This window comes from Rhamphochromis longiceps, linkage group LG12, assembly GCF_057381845.1.
Source record: "Rhamphochromis longiceps isolate RC_006_pf linkage group LG12, R_longiceps_female_GT1.1, whole genome shotgun sequence".
NCBI lineage: Eukaryota > Metazoa > Chordata > Actinopteri > Cichliformes > Cichlidae > Rhamphochromis > Rhamphochromis longiceps.
In genome coordinates, this window is record NC_140568.1 from 34,468,838 (window position 1) to 34,486,151 (window position 17,314).

The window sequence follows — 17,314 nt, forward strand, 5'->3', positions numbered from 1 at the left end:
AATAACTCTCATGACAATCACGTAATTCTCACTCACACACACACACACACACACACCCTTCTCTTAACTTGGTACCCATAAACTGGCTGCAGCGATGATGATAAGACAGAAAAGAGACGAATGAAACGACAGAAACTGATGTGTCCTTTTGCTGTATTCATGCGCTGTTGTGACTCTCAGTATAATCCATTATGTTATTAGAGAGCAAGAGAGAACTTGGCACCAATTCTTCATAAGGCACTCAGCTAAAAATGGTTAGTTAATAATTTGTTTTAATTGACAAAACTGCTCTTTTATGATGATTTTGTTGAGAAGAACTGGCAAATCAGCATACCATTTGCTTAAGAATCTGCAGATACAATTCCAATAAATTCTCAATTAAGTGCTCTTACAATAATAAGCACTGCAGCTATAAATATTGTTTTAGCTGCTAATTTATTAGGCTTTCCCTGGCCTCTCAAACATTTTTATTAACCCATTATTTATCCGCTGAAAGCAGCACTGTACATTGCGGTAGATGCCCTCACTGTCGCCAAGTGTTTGCTCAAAGAGGCTGATTTTAAGGGTTCTCTCTGTATTATTGTAGTAAAAGTGCATTGAGACAATGCAGATGTGATTTGGTGCTATATAATTAAACTAGACTGAACTGAGTATAACATATTGTAGCACACTGACTGAAGTGTAATATTCAGTCCTCTGGAGGGACCTGGCAACCAAAAAAAGTTAATTAAAGTCTTCTAAAAAAAACATGAACATGTAAAGAAACCATTAGTTAGAGCGTAAAATCAGTATTGCAGCAGCGATACTATCAGCTCGAAAGGAAAAAGCATGAACAAAAGTACATCACAGAATGTGTCTTAAATATTCTGCGTATGTAGGGTTGCCAACCGTCCCTTAAAATACGGAATCGTCCCGTATTTCGAAACAAAAGTACACGTCCCGTATTGAGCTAATAAGGGACGCACTTTGTCCCGTAATACAGTGAGAATCAAAAGTAGTCTATAAATGTTTATGGAATTAACGCTTTGTTGGAAAACATAATTCCCAGCCCCTCTCCTGCTTTGTGACCAATGAGCTGACAGCACACTTATGACAATTCGAGTATGACAATTCAGATTACCGCTCATCTCATTGGTCGAGGAAAGGTCGCTTGCGGAGAAAATACCGGAAGACAACAGATGACCACAACAAGAAGCATGGCCAACAGGGGAACAAACGCCGACTCTGCGGTGCAAGTCTCGGATGACAGTACACCTAAAGCTGGGCAAACACTGTGCGATTTTTTTCAGTCACGTTATTCAGCTCCTGCTCAAACTGCACGATTGACTCGCAGGGGTTAGAAGTTCGTATGTCACGATGTACTCTCACACTATACCGCCCGATGCTCTGATGCGACCTGAGTAGGGTTGCCAACTCCCTGAAAAATAAATAAGGGACACCTCGTGGCCAGGGCCGGGCGACCCAGTTGTCTTCACCCTTCCCAGTGTGGTGAATTTTCTAGCTCTTTTTTTGTGTGTGAAATTATTTTTTTAACCATTTGACTTGAAGTTGATTTAAGTAGATGCATATTCTATTCTTTGTGATATGAACACATGTGAAACAAATGATCATTTAGCCATTTATTTTTAGCTCAAAATGACAACATTAACACAGTAAAACAGGTCTCTTTCTTAAACAGAAGCCTGTCATGCTTAACTTTTGAGAATATAAGTAAATCTTTCTTTAAAAGCACTCTGTCCTGCTTAACTTAAAATAATAGAAAACAATAGAAAGAAAAATATTCTTGTAACAGTGCACATTTAGTGCATTTAGTACAATTGGCTTCAGTTGAGGTATTTTTTCAGCTTTTCTAATGCTAATCAGCTGCTCCTGTTTGTAAACCCGCTTGTTCCCATGATTACGCACCTTAACTCATCATCATTATTCATCTATGTATTACTTTTATGTATTAGTCATCAATTTGTTGTAATCATCTATCCTTGCAGTTGTTTATTACACAAAATAAATTATATTATCACACTTCTGGCCACATAGCGCTGATATTCACTGCACATGCCCATATTAACGTTTTCCAGCCAGGTGTTTTCCTTTTCCCATTCTTCCCTTTCTCTGAGGGGAACAAACATTGCTGCTCTAATGCTGGGCTCACACTGTGCGATTTTTGGCCCATTTTGAGCCGATTTTTGAGTGATCGGACCGATTTTGGCCTTCATCGTGCGTCGTGTAGTATACGTGGGGTAACGAGAAGTGATTAACACCTCACGACCAGCTCCCGATCATCAATCGCTCGTGAGGGTGTCGCCACAGGCGCTCACACTGCTCACGCGCAAACGTAAACGTTGGTGAAAAAGACGGCGCAGCACGGCTGTGCAGCGTGTGATCTGGACACAAGCGATGGAGGCACAACTTGTAGAACTTTGGAAAGCTCATCCGAGCCTTTTCGATGTGGCATCACAAAATTATCACGACCACAACAACCGTGAAAATAGTTGGATTTACACTGCTGCTCAATCACAGCTGCCTGATCAATGTTTTTCATTAGCAATTTAGCAAAGTTGATGGTGGTGGTGTGTCTGTGTGAGTGAAAGACAGAGAGAGCGAGCGACAGATTTTCTGTTATAACCTTCATGTTATGGAGGCACAGTGTGAGCACTCAGGTCGCATCAGAGCATCGGGCGGTATAGTGTGAGAGTACATCGTGACATACGAACTTCTAACCCCTGCGAGTCAATCGTGCAGTTTGAGCAGGAGCTGAATAACGTGACTGAAAAAAATCGCACAGTGTTTGCCCAGCTTTAGGTGTACTGTCATCCGAGACTTGCACCGCAGAGTCGGCGTTTGTTCCCCTGTTGGCCATGCTTCTTGTTGTGGTCATCTGTTGTCTTCCGGTATTTTCTCCGCAAGCGACCTTTCCTCGACCAATGAGATGAGCGGTAATCTGAATTGTCATACTCGAATTGTCATAAGTGTGCTGTCAGCTCATTGGTCACAAAGCAGGAGAGGGGCTGGGAATTATGTTTTCAAACAAAGTGTTAATTCCATAAACATTTATAGACTACTTTTGATTCTCACTGTATTACGGGACAAAGTGCGTCCCTTATTAGCTCAATACGGGACGTGTACTTTTGTTTCGAAATACGGGACGATTCCGTATTTTAAGGGACGGTTGGCAACCCTAGACCTGAGTGCTCACACTGTGCCTCCATAACATGAAGGTTATAACAGAAAATCTGTCGCTCGCTCTCTCTGTCTCTCACTCACACAGACACACCACTACCATCAACTTTGCTAAATTGCTAATGAAAAACATTGATCAGGCAGCTGTGATTGAGCAGCAGTGTAAATCCAACTATTTTCACGGTTGTTGTGGTCGTGATAATTTTGTGATGCCACATCGAAAAGGCTCGGATGAGCTTTCCAAAGTTCTACAAGTTGTGCCTCCATCGCTTGTGTCCAGATCACACGCTGCACAGCCGTGCTGCGCCGTCTTTTTCACCAACGTTTACGTTTGCGCGTGAGCAGTGTGAGCGCCTGTGGTGACACCCTCACGAGCGATTGATGATCGGGAGCTGGTCGTGAGGTGTTAATCACTTCTCGTTACCCCACGTATACTACACGACGCACGATGAAGGCCAAAATCGGTCCGATCACTCAAAAATCGGCTCAAAATGGGCCAAAAATCGCACAGTGTGAGCCCAGCATTAGAGCAGCAATGTTTGTTCCCCTCAGAGAAAGGGAAGAATGGGAAAAGGAAAACACCTGGCTGGAAAACGTTAATATGGGCATGTGCAGTGAATATCAGCGCTATGTGGCCAGAAGTGTGATAATATAATTTATTTTGTGTAATAAACAACTGCAAGGATAGATGATTACAACAAATTGATGACTAATACATAAAAGTAATACATAGATGAATAATGATGATGAGTTATGATGCGTAATCATGGGAACAAGCGGGTTTACAAACAGGAGCAGCTGATTAGCATTAGAAAAGCTGAAATAATACCTCAACTGAAGCCAATTGTACTAAATGCACTAAATGTGCACTGTTACAAGAATATTTTTCTTTCTATTGTTTTCTATTATTTTAAGTTAAGCAGGACAGAGTGCTTTTAAAGAAAGATTTACTTATATTCTCAAAAGTTAAGCATGACAGGCTTCTGTTTAAGAAAGAGACCTGTTTTACTGTGTTAATGTTGTCATTTTGAGCTAAAAATAAATGGCTAAATGATCATTTGTTTTACATGTGTTCATATCACAAAGAATAGAATATGCATCTACTTAAATCAACTTCAAGTCAAATGGTTAAAAAAATAATTTCACACACAAAAAAAGAGCTAGAAAATTCACCACACTGGGAAGGGTGAAGACAACTGGGTCGCCCGGCCCTGGCCACGAGGTGTCCCTTATTTATTTTTCAGGGAGTTGGCAACCCTATGCGTATGCTATTTCAGACAACATCAACATCCCAGCGGAATTAAACCCACGGCCAGCCTGTTGACTTCACATCATCAGGCTGTAAGTCCACTTGTTTCCTCCATCCTCCAGCTGCACCCCTTACCCCACCCCCCGCCTCTTCCGTGGATCTCTCTCTCTCTCTCTGTGTGTGTGTGTGTGTGTGTGTGTGTGTGTGTGTGCGCGCGCGCGCGCGTGCATTCCTTTGCATCCAGAGCAGCGGCAGTCGGAGGTTGAGAATCCGCGCAGAGAGGACACACTCTGCAAAAATCAGCTATCATTGTCGCCGTTACAACACAGGAAAGCATGCAGGTAAGATCAACATCGAATGATTATTTTCTGTAATCGGGCATTTAAAAAAGGCGGCTTTTCTGCAGGTTGCAAAAGCAAAAACGCGTCTTAAGTTGAATTAACGCGCGGCATCTCCTCTACCGGCTACTTGTTGGCTTGATTTATATTTTAACCAATTTTTTTTTTCTTTCTTCGCGGACCTCGTTGGCTCATTCCCTCTCACTTTTGCCGAGAGCTGAGTTTCGGAGTGAAGTTATGTAATTGCAGCTGTGGAAGCTGCCTGTGGAGGAGACGCTTCGCTTTTAGCGCGCAGCAGAAATCCTGCAGACAGCAAGTGTCACTTGGCATCACGTCTCCCACCGCGACTTTTGCTCCCTGTCATCAAATTCTTTTTAACGTGTGGTTTATATATGTCATTATTAATGTGTGTGCGTGAAATAGACGTCCTTTATGTGATTCACTCGTGACTTCAAATCTGTAATAATCCTCGATTCTAACGAAAGAGTGGGATTGTGCTGGTAATTCTGCCGGTGTGTGTGTTTTCCTCCATGCTGATGAATCAGTTTAGGAGCTCAGATCTCAACAACAAGCAGCCTCTGAGTCTAAATCCGAGGTAATAGACTGTAAAGTGAAAGCCCAGCCTCCCCAAAGTGACTTCTACCACCTTGCAAGGCAGTGCTCATTAATTCTCCCAGAAAGAACAAGTTTCTCCCTTTATGGCTGTTTTTTTTTTTTTAATATAGCGGGCTGGAAAACAAGGGCAACCCTGTGCAAAATATAAGAAAGGAGAGACACACATCATTCAGCAGGAGACGGGAGGCTGCAACATGTGTGTAACAGTTTCAACATAAAATTCTGATAATCTCAGACAGGAGCTGGTAGTCACACGCAAACAACTCACAAGTGCATCGAGCTCTGAGTGGTGAGATTTTGATTGGTTGGAGTTGGTTGGAGTACAAGCTTGAGGACAGTGCAGAGCCTCTTTGAGATTGATGATACTCATCATCGGTCACTCGGTGGGTCAATAAGTCAGTCAGTAAATTGATCAATAAATCACATGAACATCAGATGGAGAGCTGAGGTCTGTGTGCATGGACGTATGCGTGTACACTCGTGGTTCTTTCAGTCACCATGCTGTATGTATGATGTTTAAGATGAAAAATACCTAATGCATGGGCACAAAGTACAAAAAAAGAAGCAAATTCTGACATTTCATGGACAAAGCAATGCTTGGCATTTTTTCCTTTCTGCATTTAGCAGCTGTTATTTGCTCCAGTTTGGTACCTCCTGTAGGTCGACTGTTGCAGGACCTCTACCTCATCATTTTATCTCTCCTTTCTCTCTGGCTATTGACATGCAAGTGTGTTCTGAAGGAAGGAAGGTTCAGGGCTGAAGCAATCAGCATCATGGGCTCATCCGGTTAGAAGAAGAAAAAGCAGCCATCTAATTCAGAATTATTCTCAGGGTTCTCCTTTTATTCTCAAATAAATAAGGCAAAGAAGGAAGGAAACAAAGACACATGGACTGCCAATGCTGAAAGAAAACAGATTTAAGTTACTCATTACCTTAAACAATACATAAAATAAAAACCCAAACAGAACCTCACCTCAGCTGCCGCCCCGTGTGGAAGTGAGGAAAGAGTGAGCCAAAAGTGAATGCAGTCCTTATATACACTGTGTGACATATAATGTGTGACAGGTGAGTGCAATCAAGGACAAGCACCACACCCAATCAAAGGTGAGAGAACTAAACAAGGTGCATCTGGTGCAGTGAGTGGGTGTGCTGGGATGTGCTAAAAGGTGGGTCTCTACAACAGCCGCCCCCATATTTCTAGTGAGAAATATGTTGATATGATCAGGATCAGTCTTCGTCAGGAAGCGGGGGCAGGGGGATCAGACAGGAGACAGGGCGGATATAGGTTTTATCCTGTACCAGGACCTCCACAGTTCTGATGCGGTCATCTGGGCTTTTCAGCAAGCGTGTAACTCTTCCTACAGGCCAAAGGGCACGTGGAAGGTGTGAATCCATAATCATGACAACAGAGTTCAATGTGAGATCTGGGTACTCCTTCTGCCATTTGGGTCTTCTTTGGAGGGATGGTAGATAGTCCTTTATGAAGTGCCGCCAGAAGTGATCTGCCAATATTTGTGTATGTCGCCATCGTCGTCGACCTAGGAGGTCAGAATCAGAATAGGATACTAAGGGAAGTGACGAATCATGTCGGCCCATAATGAGAAGGTTTGGGGTTATGGGGTCAATATCCGCAATGTCTGAGGATACATAGCCTAGGGGTTTTGAGTTAAGAATGCCTTCAATCTCAATTAGGACTGTTCTTAGGACCTCTTCAGTGACCATTTGGGCCCCAATGGTCCTCTTCAGAGCATTCTTCACAGAACGTATCTCCCTCTCCCAGGCTCCACCGAAATGGGGTGCATGCGGGGGATTGAATTTGAAATGGATTCTTTTAGTCATCAGGACCGGCTGTAGAGTCGGAGCAAGGTTGTTAAAGGCTGCCCGTAGTTCCTTATCTCCTCCTTTGAAGTTAGTTCCTTGATCACATAGAATTTCCAGGGGTGTTCCTCGTCAAGAAATGAATCGTTGGAGGGCCATGAGGAAGGAGTCGGTATCCATGCTGTTCAGGAGGTCAAGATGTATACACAGAGTGGTGAGACATTTGAATATTATTCCCCACCTTTTCTCCGATCTGCGGCCGGTCTTGACCTTGTATGGTCCAAAGCAGTCTATTCCTGTGGAGTAGAAAGGTGGTTTGAATAACCTAAGACGAGCAGCAGGCAAGTCTGACATTTTTGGAATGATGGGCTGTGCTCTCCATTTCTGACATGCAGCGCAGCTATACTGATGCCTGCGTACTGCTTCCCTTCCTCTGAGAATCCAGAATTTCCGACGTAGTTCAGCAAAAAGTCTTTCTGAACCAGCATGATGCAGTTTGTCATCATAATTTTGTATGATCAGTTTGGTCACTGGATGAGCAGGATCAAGTACTATTGGGTGAATGACGTTCAATTCCAAGTCTGGGCTTTGCCGTAATCGGCCTCCTACATGGATAAGTCCAGAATTCCTGCACAACACTGGTGACAAACACAATAGACGGCTGTCGGATGAGAGGGGTTTGTCTGACTGTAAACGGGCTAAGTCTTCACCGAAACTGTCCAGTTGTGCCTGACGAAGGATTTGTTCTGCTGTTTGATAATCAGCTGCAGAAGGAATGTTACCCTTTTGGTTGGAGAGTGAATGAGCCGTGAAATCCAATAGCTCTTGATACGTTCTGAAGCTGGGTGTGTATGTATGGGAGGGTATACTGACAATACCAAAGAAGTAGGATTTCTTTAACTCAGTCTGATCATCATCAGGATGGAGATCTGTAACTGTGGGCCAGTTATTTGGAGGTTCATGCAGAAACGAGGGACCCTTAGTCCACCTGTTTGGGCTAAGGAATTCTTTCAGGGATTTACCTCTCGTAACATCATCAGCAGGATTTGTGGCTGAATTGATGCATCTCCAGTCTTGACTGTTTGTGAGGTTTTGAATTTCTGAGACTCTGGCTCCTACGAATACCTTGAAACGGCAGGAATCTGACTGAAGCCAGTGAAGTACAGTTGTCGAGTCAGACCAAAGGGTGGTAGTCCTGACTGGTAAGGTGAGTTCTGTTTGTATGAGCTCACTGAGGCGTGCGCCTAGTAGGGCTGCGCATAGCTCCAGTCTGGGTATTGTTAAATGCCGTTTAGGAGCAACACGTGAGCGAGCTAACAAGAAACTCAGTTCTACATGGCCTTCAAGATCATCTGATCTCAAATATGCGACAGCACCATATGCTCGCTCTGAAGCGTCACAGAAGATATGAATGTCGAACTGTGGTAGAAACATCCATTTCCTTAGAAGTATAGCAACGTGGGATGGCAATTTGTGGGAGATAACAAAGTTCTTCTTCCCAGGACTTCCATGCCTCTAAGAGGTTGTGTGGAAGGGAAGGGTCGTCCCAATCTCTCTCTTTTCTCCATAGCTCTTGCACCAAGGTTTTGGCGCGTGTTGTGAATGGGAGTAAGTAGCCTAATGGGTCATACAGACGAGCAAGTACTGCATAGATACGACGCATTGTGGTGGGGTGTGAGGCTAGAGTTCTGTATTTATAGGCAAACAAATCAGTCTCACAATTCCACAATAATCCTAATGTGCGTTCATGTGGGCCAGATGGCTTGTCTTCAGTCAGGCAAAGTTCATTACTTGCCGTTCTTACCTCAGATGGTAGATGGCTAATCACAACAGGATTATTGCTGGCCCACTGGCGAAGGTCGAAGCCTCCTTCTGATAGATGGTTTCTTAATTTGTCTAGGAGTGTTCGAGCTAACTCTGCTGATGGAAAACTCTGCAAGCAGTTATCAACATAGAAACACTGCATTACTGAAGACTGCACATCTTTGTCAGATTGATATTCCTTCACATGTTTCTGCAGTGCATAGATTGCACAACAAGGGCTGCAGGTCGTGCCAAAGGGGAGTACCTGCCACTCATACACTGAAGGGGGAGCTGCTTTGTTCATGTCACGCCACAGGAATTGGAGTGGTTTATCAGGAGGCAGAAGACGGACTTGGTGAAACATGCCTTTGATGTCGCCACTTATTGCTACTGAATGTTGCCTAAAACGCAACAAAACACCAAGAAGTGTTGGGCCTAGGATTGGTCCTGGCAACAGGTACTTATTGAGACACTGACCTTGAAATGTGAAAGAGCAGTCAAAGACTATGCGATCTTTATTGTTGTGACTTGTCATATGATGAGGAATATACCAGGTTTCTTTGCTATTGTGCATCTCCTCCGGGCTAAGTTTGACTACATAGCCTGCTTGCTCCAATTTCAAAATCTGATCCTTGTAAGACATGGCTTTGTCAGGATCTTTAGCTAACCGAGCCTCAGTGTTGCGGAGTCTAGACATGACTACAGTTGGAGGGACATTCAAAGGAGGAAAGTTTGCCATCCGAAGAAGAGTGGCGTAGCGATTAACACCATTGATCTCAACCCTTTTTGTGGCCTGTTCAAGGAGTTCCAGTGCCAGTTGATCTTGCTTTGATCGGATCACAGATTTCTCACTGTATTCAGGTAAAGTGTCTAGTTGCCATAGCTTCTCAACATGATAACGCAGTACATCTGCAGATGAACTGAGAGATGTGAACAAACACTGCACATGCTCTGTACTGCTCTGGGGCTGAAAATCTGTGATCGGACCTTGAAGTGTCCATCCTAATTGGGTTTTAACTCCTGCAGGAGACCCATATGGTCCCTGTCTCAATGGAGCAGTAGGCGTGATGAGGTGAGTATGATCTGAGCCTATGAGCAGGAGTGGCGCTGCTTTATTAATAATGGGTAATGGGATACCTTGAAGATGCTTGTATCTCCGTTGGAGAGATGATACAGGGTAGGTGTGGTCTGAAAGTGCTAGGTGACTTGCAGTGAAGGCATTAGTAATTGTGTAGGTTTTCTCTGGGTGTGCGATGGGTGAGATTTTGAAACTTACGGAAGAACCATGAATAGTTTCAACTTCTTGACGGACCGTTCTAAGTGATAATCTCTCTGCTTCCCCAGTTAGGTTGAGATGCTGTGCAGCTGATGTCAGAAGAATGGTACGCTGGGAGCCATCGTCAAGTACTGCATATGTTTCAAGGGTTCTTTTGCCATTTCGCAGGAGCACTTTCACGACCTTTAAAAGGACACTAGGACAATCACTAGGTCTATCAAAGTATAGCGTCCTCACTACAGGATGAGTGTCAGTTTTAGATCTCTTATTTACATTACATAGGATCTGTAGATGTAGTCCCATACAGGTGGCACATGCTTTCCTCAGGTCACACTTTGCGGCCTGATGAGTCCTAGCACAACGCCAACACCGTTTGTTTGCTTTTATCCAGTTTATTTTCTCATCCTTTGTCTTCTGAATAAACCCAGGACACTTACTAATGTGATGTTCTGGTGAGCAGCAATATGCACATGTAGCCTTAGTTGTCATGATCGGCTGTGTTGCATGTACAGAATCATCAGATGTATTTGTTTCATGTAATATTGTTGTAAGTGGAGAAGCGTACTTACGGGCAGGTCGTGTCTGGTTGAAGGATGGAACAGGACTGGCCTTCTTTGGTTGACACCTGCATTCCATTTGCAACCAGGATGAGAACAAAGGCAAGGTATACGTCATTTCTCCCTGTTCCCTGTAAACATGCCGTTTGAAGCGACTGAAATGCTCTGCAGGCAACTTCACTAACAAGCGATCGACATGGGAGCCACAGTCTAGTTCTGCACGTCCTTGTTCTCCCATAGTGCTAAGCAACCCAACTAAAGCCTGTACACGAAGAGCAAAATTATCAAGACTCTGACCATCACCTGCTCTGATAGGAGGCAGTTCCAGTATATTCTTTAGCTCTTTCAATGCCAGCTGTCTTGGTTGCCCATAACGCTCATCAAGGGCTTTGATGGCTTGAGTGTATGGGTCAGGAGGAGCGTAGGAAAAGGCAAGAGCTAATCGTTTAGCTTGGTCTACTTTGAGGTGATCAAGAAGGACATGATATTTGAAGTGCTCTGTCTCATGAGGATCAAGAAGGTTTGTAAGGGCCATCCGTAACATCCTGTATTGCATTTCGTCTTCTCTACTAAGGTCTGGAAACGAAGGACCTTCAAGCTTATATACATGTGTTCTCGTGCTAGAGGAGTGACCCGAGCTAGCAGTACCAGGTATCAAAGGTTTCTGTTCATATGAGGCATTGTATGTAGCTGGTTGCTGCTCTAAAGGAGGGCAATATTTGTGGTCAGATATGCGAATGAGAGGTTGAACAGGGTCTTCAGCTAAAGGAACAGCAGGTTGAACACATGAGATCTGGTGGGGATCCTGCCGTGATAAGGCCAGGAAATCAAAGGGAGTCTCATCTTCTGTAGCAAGGACTGGTCTAGGCAAACCAGTTGAAGGGATTGCAGCATCTAGTATTGTTGAATTAGGTAAAGGATGGCTGGCAGCTGTAACTAAGCCAGACTGACGGCTAATCTGCGGGGGCTGGAAGGGTGATTGACAGGTTACTGTATCAATCACTGGGAGCTGCTCATGTTGTTGATGTGTTTGAGGACTGGCTCGTAAACTGCATACAGATTTGATTCCATCAGATGAGACTGTGCGAATGGAAGATCTGGAGCTACGAGAATGGGAAGGAGATGATTGAATCATAAATTGCCTAATCTCCCTCATTGTTGTCAGGAGTTCCCTCATGACCTCATCTTGGTTGGTGGGTAAAGGAGCAGGGGATGTTTCTGGTTGTCTTTCTGACTCTCCGATAGGATCCTGCGGCCCATGTGTGTCTTTGTCACTATGCTGGCATTCGGTTTGGCTCTCTGTCTCACATGTAGCTCTTCTAGCTCCAGGATACTGAACATCATACTGCTGCAGGTAGGCAGGAGGTCGACTATCACGACTGGATCTTCTCAAACCTTCAGTCAATGGCTGCTTTGAATCCATGACGCTAATACCACTCCGGCTCGGAGGACCATGTTCTGAAGGAAGGAAGGTTCAGGGCTGAAGCAATCAGCATCATGGGCTCATCCGGTTAGAATAAGAAAAAGCAGCCATCTAATTCAGAATTATTCTCAGGGTTCTCCTTTTATTCTCAAATAAATAAGGCAAAGAAGGAAGGAAACAAAGACACACATGGACTGCCAATGCTGAAAGAAAACAGATTTAAGTTACTCATTACCTTAAACAATACATAAAATAAAAACCCAAACAGAACCTCACCTCAGCTGCCGCCCCGTGTGGAAGTGAGGAAAGAGTGAGCCAAAAGTGAATGCAGTCCTTATATACTGTGTGACATATAATGTGTGACAGGTGAGTGCAATCAAGGACAAGCACCACACCCAATCAAAGGTGAGAGAACTAAACAAGGTGCATCTGGTGCAGTGAGTGGGTGTGCTGGGATGTGCTAAAAGGTGGGTCTCTACAACAGCCGCCCCCATATTTCTAGTGAGAAATATGTTGATATGATCAGGATCAGTCTTCGTCAGGAAGCGGGGGCAGGGGGATCAGACAGGAGACAGGGCGGATATAGGTTTTATCCTGTACCAGGACCTCCACAGTTCTGATGCGGTCATCTGGGCTTTTCAGCAAGCGTGTAACTCTTCCTACAGGCCAAAGGGCACGTGGAAGGTGTGAATCCATAATCATGACAACAGAGTTCAATGTGAGATCTGGGTACTCCTTCTGCCATTTGGGTCTTCTTTGGAGGGATGGTAGATAGTCCTTTATGAAGTGCCGCCAGAAGTGATCTGCCAATATTTGTGTATGTCGCCATCGTCGTCGACCTAGGAGGTCAGAATCAGAATAGGATACTAAGGGAAGTGACGAATCATGTCGGCCCATAATGAGAAGGTTTGGGGTTATGGGGTCAATATCCGCAATGTCTGAGGATACATAGCCTAGGGGTTTTGAGTTAAGAATGCCTTCAATCTCAATTAGGACTGTTCTTAGGACCTCTTCAGTGACCATTTGGGCCCCAATGGTCCTCTTCAGAGCATTCTTCACAGAACGTATCTCCCTCTCCCAGGCTCCACCGAAATGGGGTGCATGCGGGGGATTGAATTTGAAATGGATTCTTTTAGTCATCAGGACCGGCTGTAGAGTCGGAGCAAGGTTGTTAAAGGCTGCCCGTAGTTCCTTATCTCCTCCTTTGAAGTTAGTTCCTTGATCACATAGAATTTCCAGGGGTGTTCCTCGTCAAGAAATGAATCGTTGGAGGGCCATGAGGAAGGAGTCGGTATCCATGCTGTTCAGGAGGTCAAGATGTATACACAGAGTGGTGAGACATTTGAATATTATTCCCCACCTTTTCTCCGATCTGCGGCCGGTCTTGACCTTGTATGGTCCAAAGCAGTCTATTCCTGTGGAGTAGAAAGGTGGTTTGAATAACCTAAGACGAGCAGCAGGCAAGTCTGACATTTTTGGAATGATGGGCTGTGCTCTCCATTTCTGACATGCAGCGCAGCTATACTGATGCCTGCGTACTGCTTCCCTTCCTCTGAGAATCCAGAATTTCCGACGTAGTTCAGCAAAAAGTCTTTCTGAACCAGCATGATGCAGTTTGTCATCATAATTTTGTATGATCAGTTTGGTCACTGGATGAGCAGGATCAAGTACTATTGGGTGAATGACGTTCAATTCCAAGTCTGGGCTTTGCCGTAATCGGCCTCCTACATGGATAAGTCCAGAATTCCTGCACAACACTGGTGACAAACACAATAGACGGCTGTCGGATGAGAGGGGTTTGTCTGACTGTAAACGGGCTAAGTCTTCACCGAAACTGTCCAGTTGTGCCTGACGAAGGATTTGTTCTGCTGTTTGATAATCAGCTGCAGAAGGAATGTTACCCTTTTGGTTGGAGAGTGAATGAGCCGTGAAATCCAATAGCTCTTGATACGTTCTGAAGCTGGGTGTGTATGTATGGGAGGGTATACTGACAATACCAAAGAAGTAGGATTTCTTTAACTCAGTCTGATCATCATCAGGATGGAGATCTGTAACTGTGGGCCAGTTATTTGGAGGTTCATGCAGAAACGAGGGACCCTTAGTCCACCTGTTTGGGCTAAGGAATTCTTTCAGGGATTTACCTCTCGTAACATCATCAGCAGGATTTGTGGCTGAATTGATGCATCTCCAGTCTTGACTGTTTGTGAGGTTTTGAATTTCTGAGACTCTGGCTCCTACGAATACCTTGAAACGGCAGGAATCTGACTGAAGCCAGTGAAGTACAGTTGTCGAGTCAGACCAAAGGGTGGTAGTCCTGACTGGTAAGGTGAGTTCTGTTTGTATGAACTCACTGAGGCGTGCGCCTAGTAGGGCTGCGCATAGCTCCAGTCTGGGTATTGTTAAATGCCGTTTAGGAGCAACACGTGAGCGAGCTAACAAGAAACTCAGTTCTACATGGCCTTCAAGATCATCTGATCTCAAATATGCGACAGCACCATATGCTCGCTCTGAAGCGTCACAGAAGATATGAATGTCGAACTGTGGTAGAAACATCCATTTCCTTAGAAGTATAGCAACGTGGGATGGCAATTTGTGGGAGATAACAAAGTTCTTCTTCCCAGGACTTCCATGCCTCTAAGAGGTTGTGTGGAAGGGAAGGGTCGTCCCAATCTCTCTCTTTTCTCCATAGCTCTTGCACCAAGGTTTTGGCGCGTGTTGTGAATGGGAGTAAGTAGCCTAATGGGTCATACAGACGAGCAAGTACTGCATAGATACGACGCATTGTGGTGGGGTGTGAGGCTAGAGTTCTGTATTTATAGGCAAACAAATCAGTCTCACAATTCCACAATAATCCTAATGTGCGTTCATGTGGGCCAGATGGCTTGTCTTCAGTCAGGCAAAGTTCATTACTTGCCGTTCTTACCTCAGATGGTAGATGGCTAATCACAACAGGATTATTGCTGGCCCACTGGCGAAGGTCGAAGCCTCCTTCTGATAGATGGTTTCTTAATTTGTCTAGGAGTGTTCGAGCTAACTCTGCTGATGGAAAACTCTGCAAGCAGTTATCAACATAGAAACACTGCATTACTGAAGACTGCACATCTTTGTCAGATTGATATTCCTTCACATGTTTCTGCAGTGCATAGATTGCACAACAAGGGCTGCAGGTCGTGCCAAAGGGGAGTACCTGCCACTCATACACTGAAGGGGGAGCTGCTTTGTTCATGTCACGCCACAGGAATTGGAGTGGTTTATCAGGAGGCAGAAGACGGACTTGGTGAAACATGCCTTTGATGTCGCCACTTATTGCTACTGAATGTTGCCTAAAACGCAACAAAACACCAAGAAGTGTTGGGCCTAGGATTGGTCCTGGCAACAGGTACTTATTGAGACACTGACCTTGAAATGTGAAAGAGCAGTCAAAGACTATGCGATCTTTATTGTTGTGACTTGTCATATGATGAGGAATATACCAGGTTTCTTTGCTATTGTGCATCTCCTCCGGGCTAAGTTTGACTACATAGCCTGCTTGCTCCAATTTCAAAATCTGATCCTTGTAAGACATGGCTTTGTCAGGATCTTTAGCTAACCGAGCCTCAGTGTTGCGGAGTCTAGACATGACTACAGTTGGAGGGACATTCAAAGGAGGAAAGTTTGCCATCCGAAGAAGAGTGGCGTAGCGATTAACACCATTGATCTCAACCCTTTTTGTGGCCTGTTCAAGGAGTTCCAGTGCCAGTTGATCTTGCTTTGATCGGATCACAGATTTCTCACTGTATTCAGGTAAAGTGTCTAGTTGCCATAGCTTCTCAACATGATAACGCAGTACATCTGCAGATGAACTGAGAGATGTGAACAAACACTGCACATGCTCTGTACTGCTCTGGGGCTGAAAATCTGTGATCGGACCTTGAAGTGTCCATCCTAATTGGGTTTTAACTCCTGCAGGAGACCCATATGGTCCCTGTCTCAATGGAGCAGTAGGCGTGATGAGGTGAGTATGATCTGAGCCTATGAGCAGGAGTGGCGCTGCTTTATTAATAATGGGTAATGGGATACCTTGAAGATGCTTGTATCTCCGTTGGAGAGATGATACAGGGTAGGTGTGGTCTGAAAGTGCTAGGTGACTTGCAGTGAAGGCATTAGTAATTGTGTAGGTTTTCTCTGGGTGTGCGATGGGTGAGATTTTGAAACTTACGGAAGAACCATGAATAGTTTCAACTTCTTGACGGACCGTTCTAAGTGATAATCTCTCTGCTTCCCCAGTTAGGTTGAGATGCTGTGCAGCTGATGTCAGAAGAATGGTACGCTGGGAGCCATCGTCAAGTACTGCATATGTTTCAAGGGTTCTTTTGCCATTTCGCAGGAGCACTTTCACGACCTTTAAAAGGACACTAGGACAATCACTAGGTCTATCAAAGTATAGCGTCCTCACTACAGGATGAGTGTCAGTTTTAGATCTCTTATTTACATTACATAGGATCTGTAGATGTAGTCCCATACAGGTGGCACATGCTTTCCTCAGGTCACACTTTGCGGCCTGATGAGTCCTAGCACAACGCCAACACCGTTTGTTTGCTTTTATCCAGTTTATTTTCTCATCCTTTGTCTTCTGAATAAACCCAGGACACTTACTAATGTGATGTTCTGGTGAGCAGCAATATGCACATGTAGCCTTAGTTGTCATGATCGGCTGTGTTGCATGTACAGAATCATCAGATGTATTTGTTTCATGTAATATTGTTGTAAGTGGAGAAGCGTACTTACGGGCAGGTCGTGTCTGGTTGAAGGATGGAACAGGACTGGCCTTCTTTGGTTGACACCTGCATTCCATTTGCAACCAGGATGAGAACAAAGGCAAGGTATACGTCATTTCTCCCTGTTCCCTGTAAACATGCCGTTTGAAGCGACTGAAATGCTCTGCAGGCAACTTCACTAACAAGCGATCGACATGGGAGCCACAGTCTAGTTCTGCACGTCCTTGTTCTCCCATAGTGCTAAGCAACCCAACTAAAGCCTGTACACGAAGAGCAAAATTATCAAGACTCTGACCATCAC

At 44.5% G+C, this 17,314-nt stretch overlaps 1 protein-coding gene across 1 annotated transcript in view; it reads left to right on the top strand.

Annotated features, from left to right (window-relative positions):
* Window positions 1-1,003: 1,003 nt before the first annotated feature.
* LOC146657696 (calsenilin-like) overlaps window positions 1,004-17,314 on the top strand; it is a 76,859-nt gene continuing 60,548 nt past the window's right edge. The window contains exons 1-2 of the mRNA XM_085425979.1: window positions 1,004-1,342; window positions 4,671-4,767. Of these exons, the coding sequence (XP_085282105.1) occupies window positions 4,762-4,767 (6 nt within the window). The 5' untranslated portion in view covers window positions 1,004-1,342; window positions 4,671-4,761. The remainder of the gene's footprint in view (window positions 1,343-4,670; window positions 4,768-17,314) is intronic.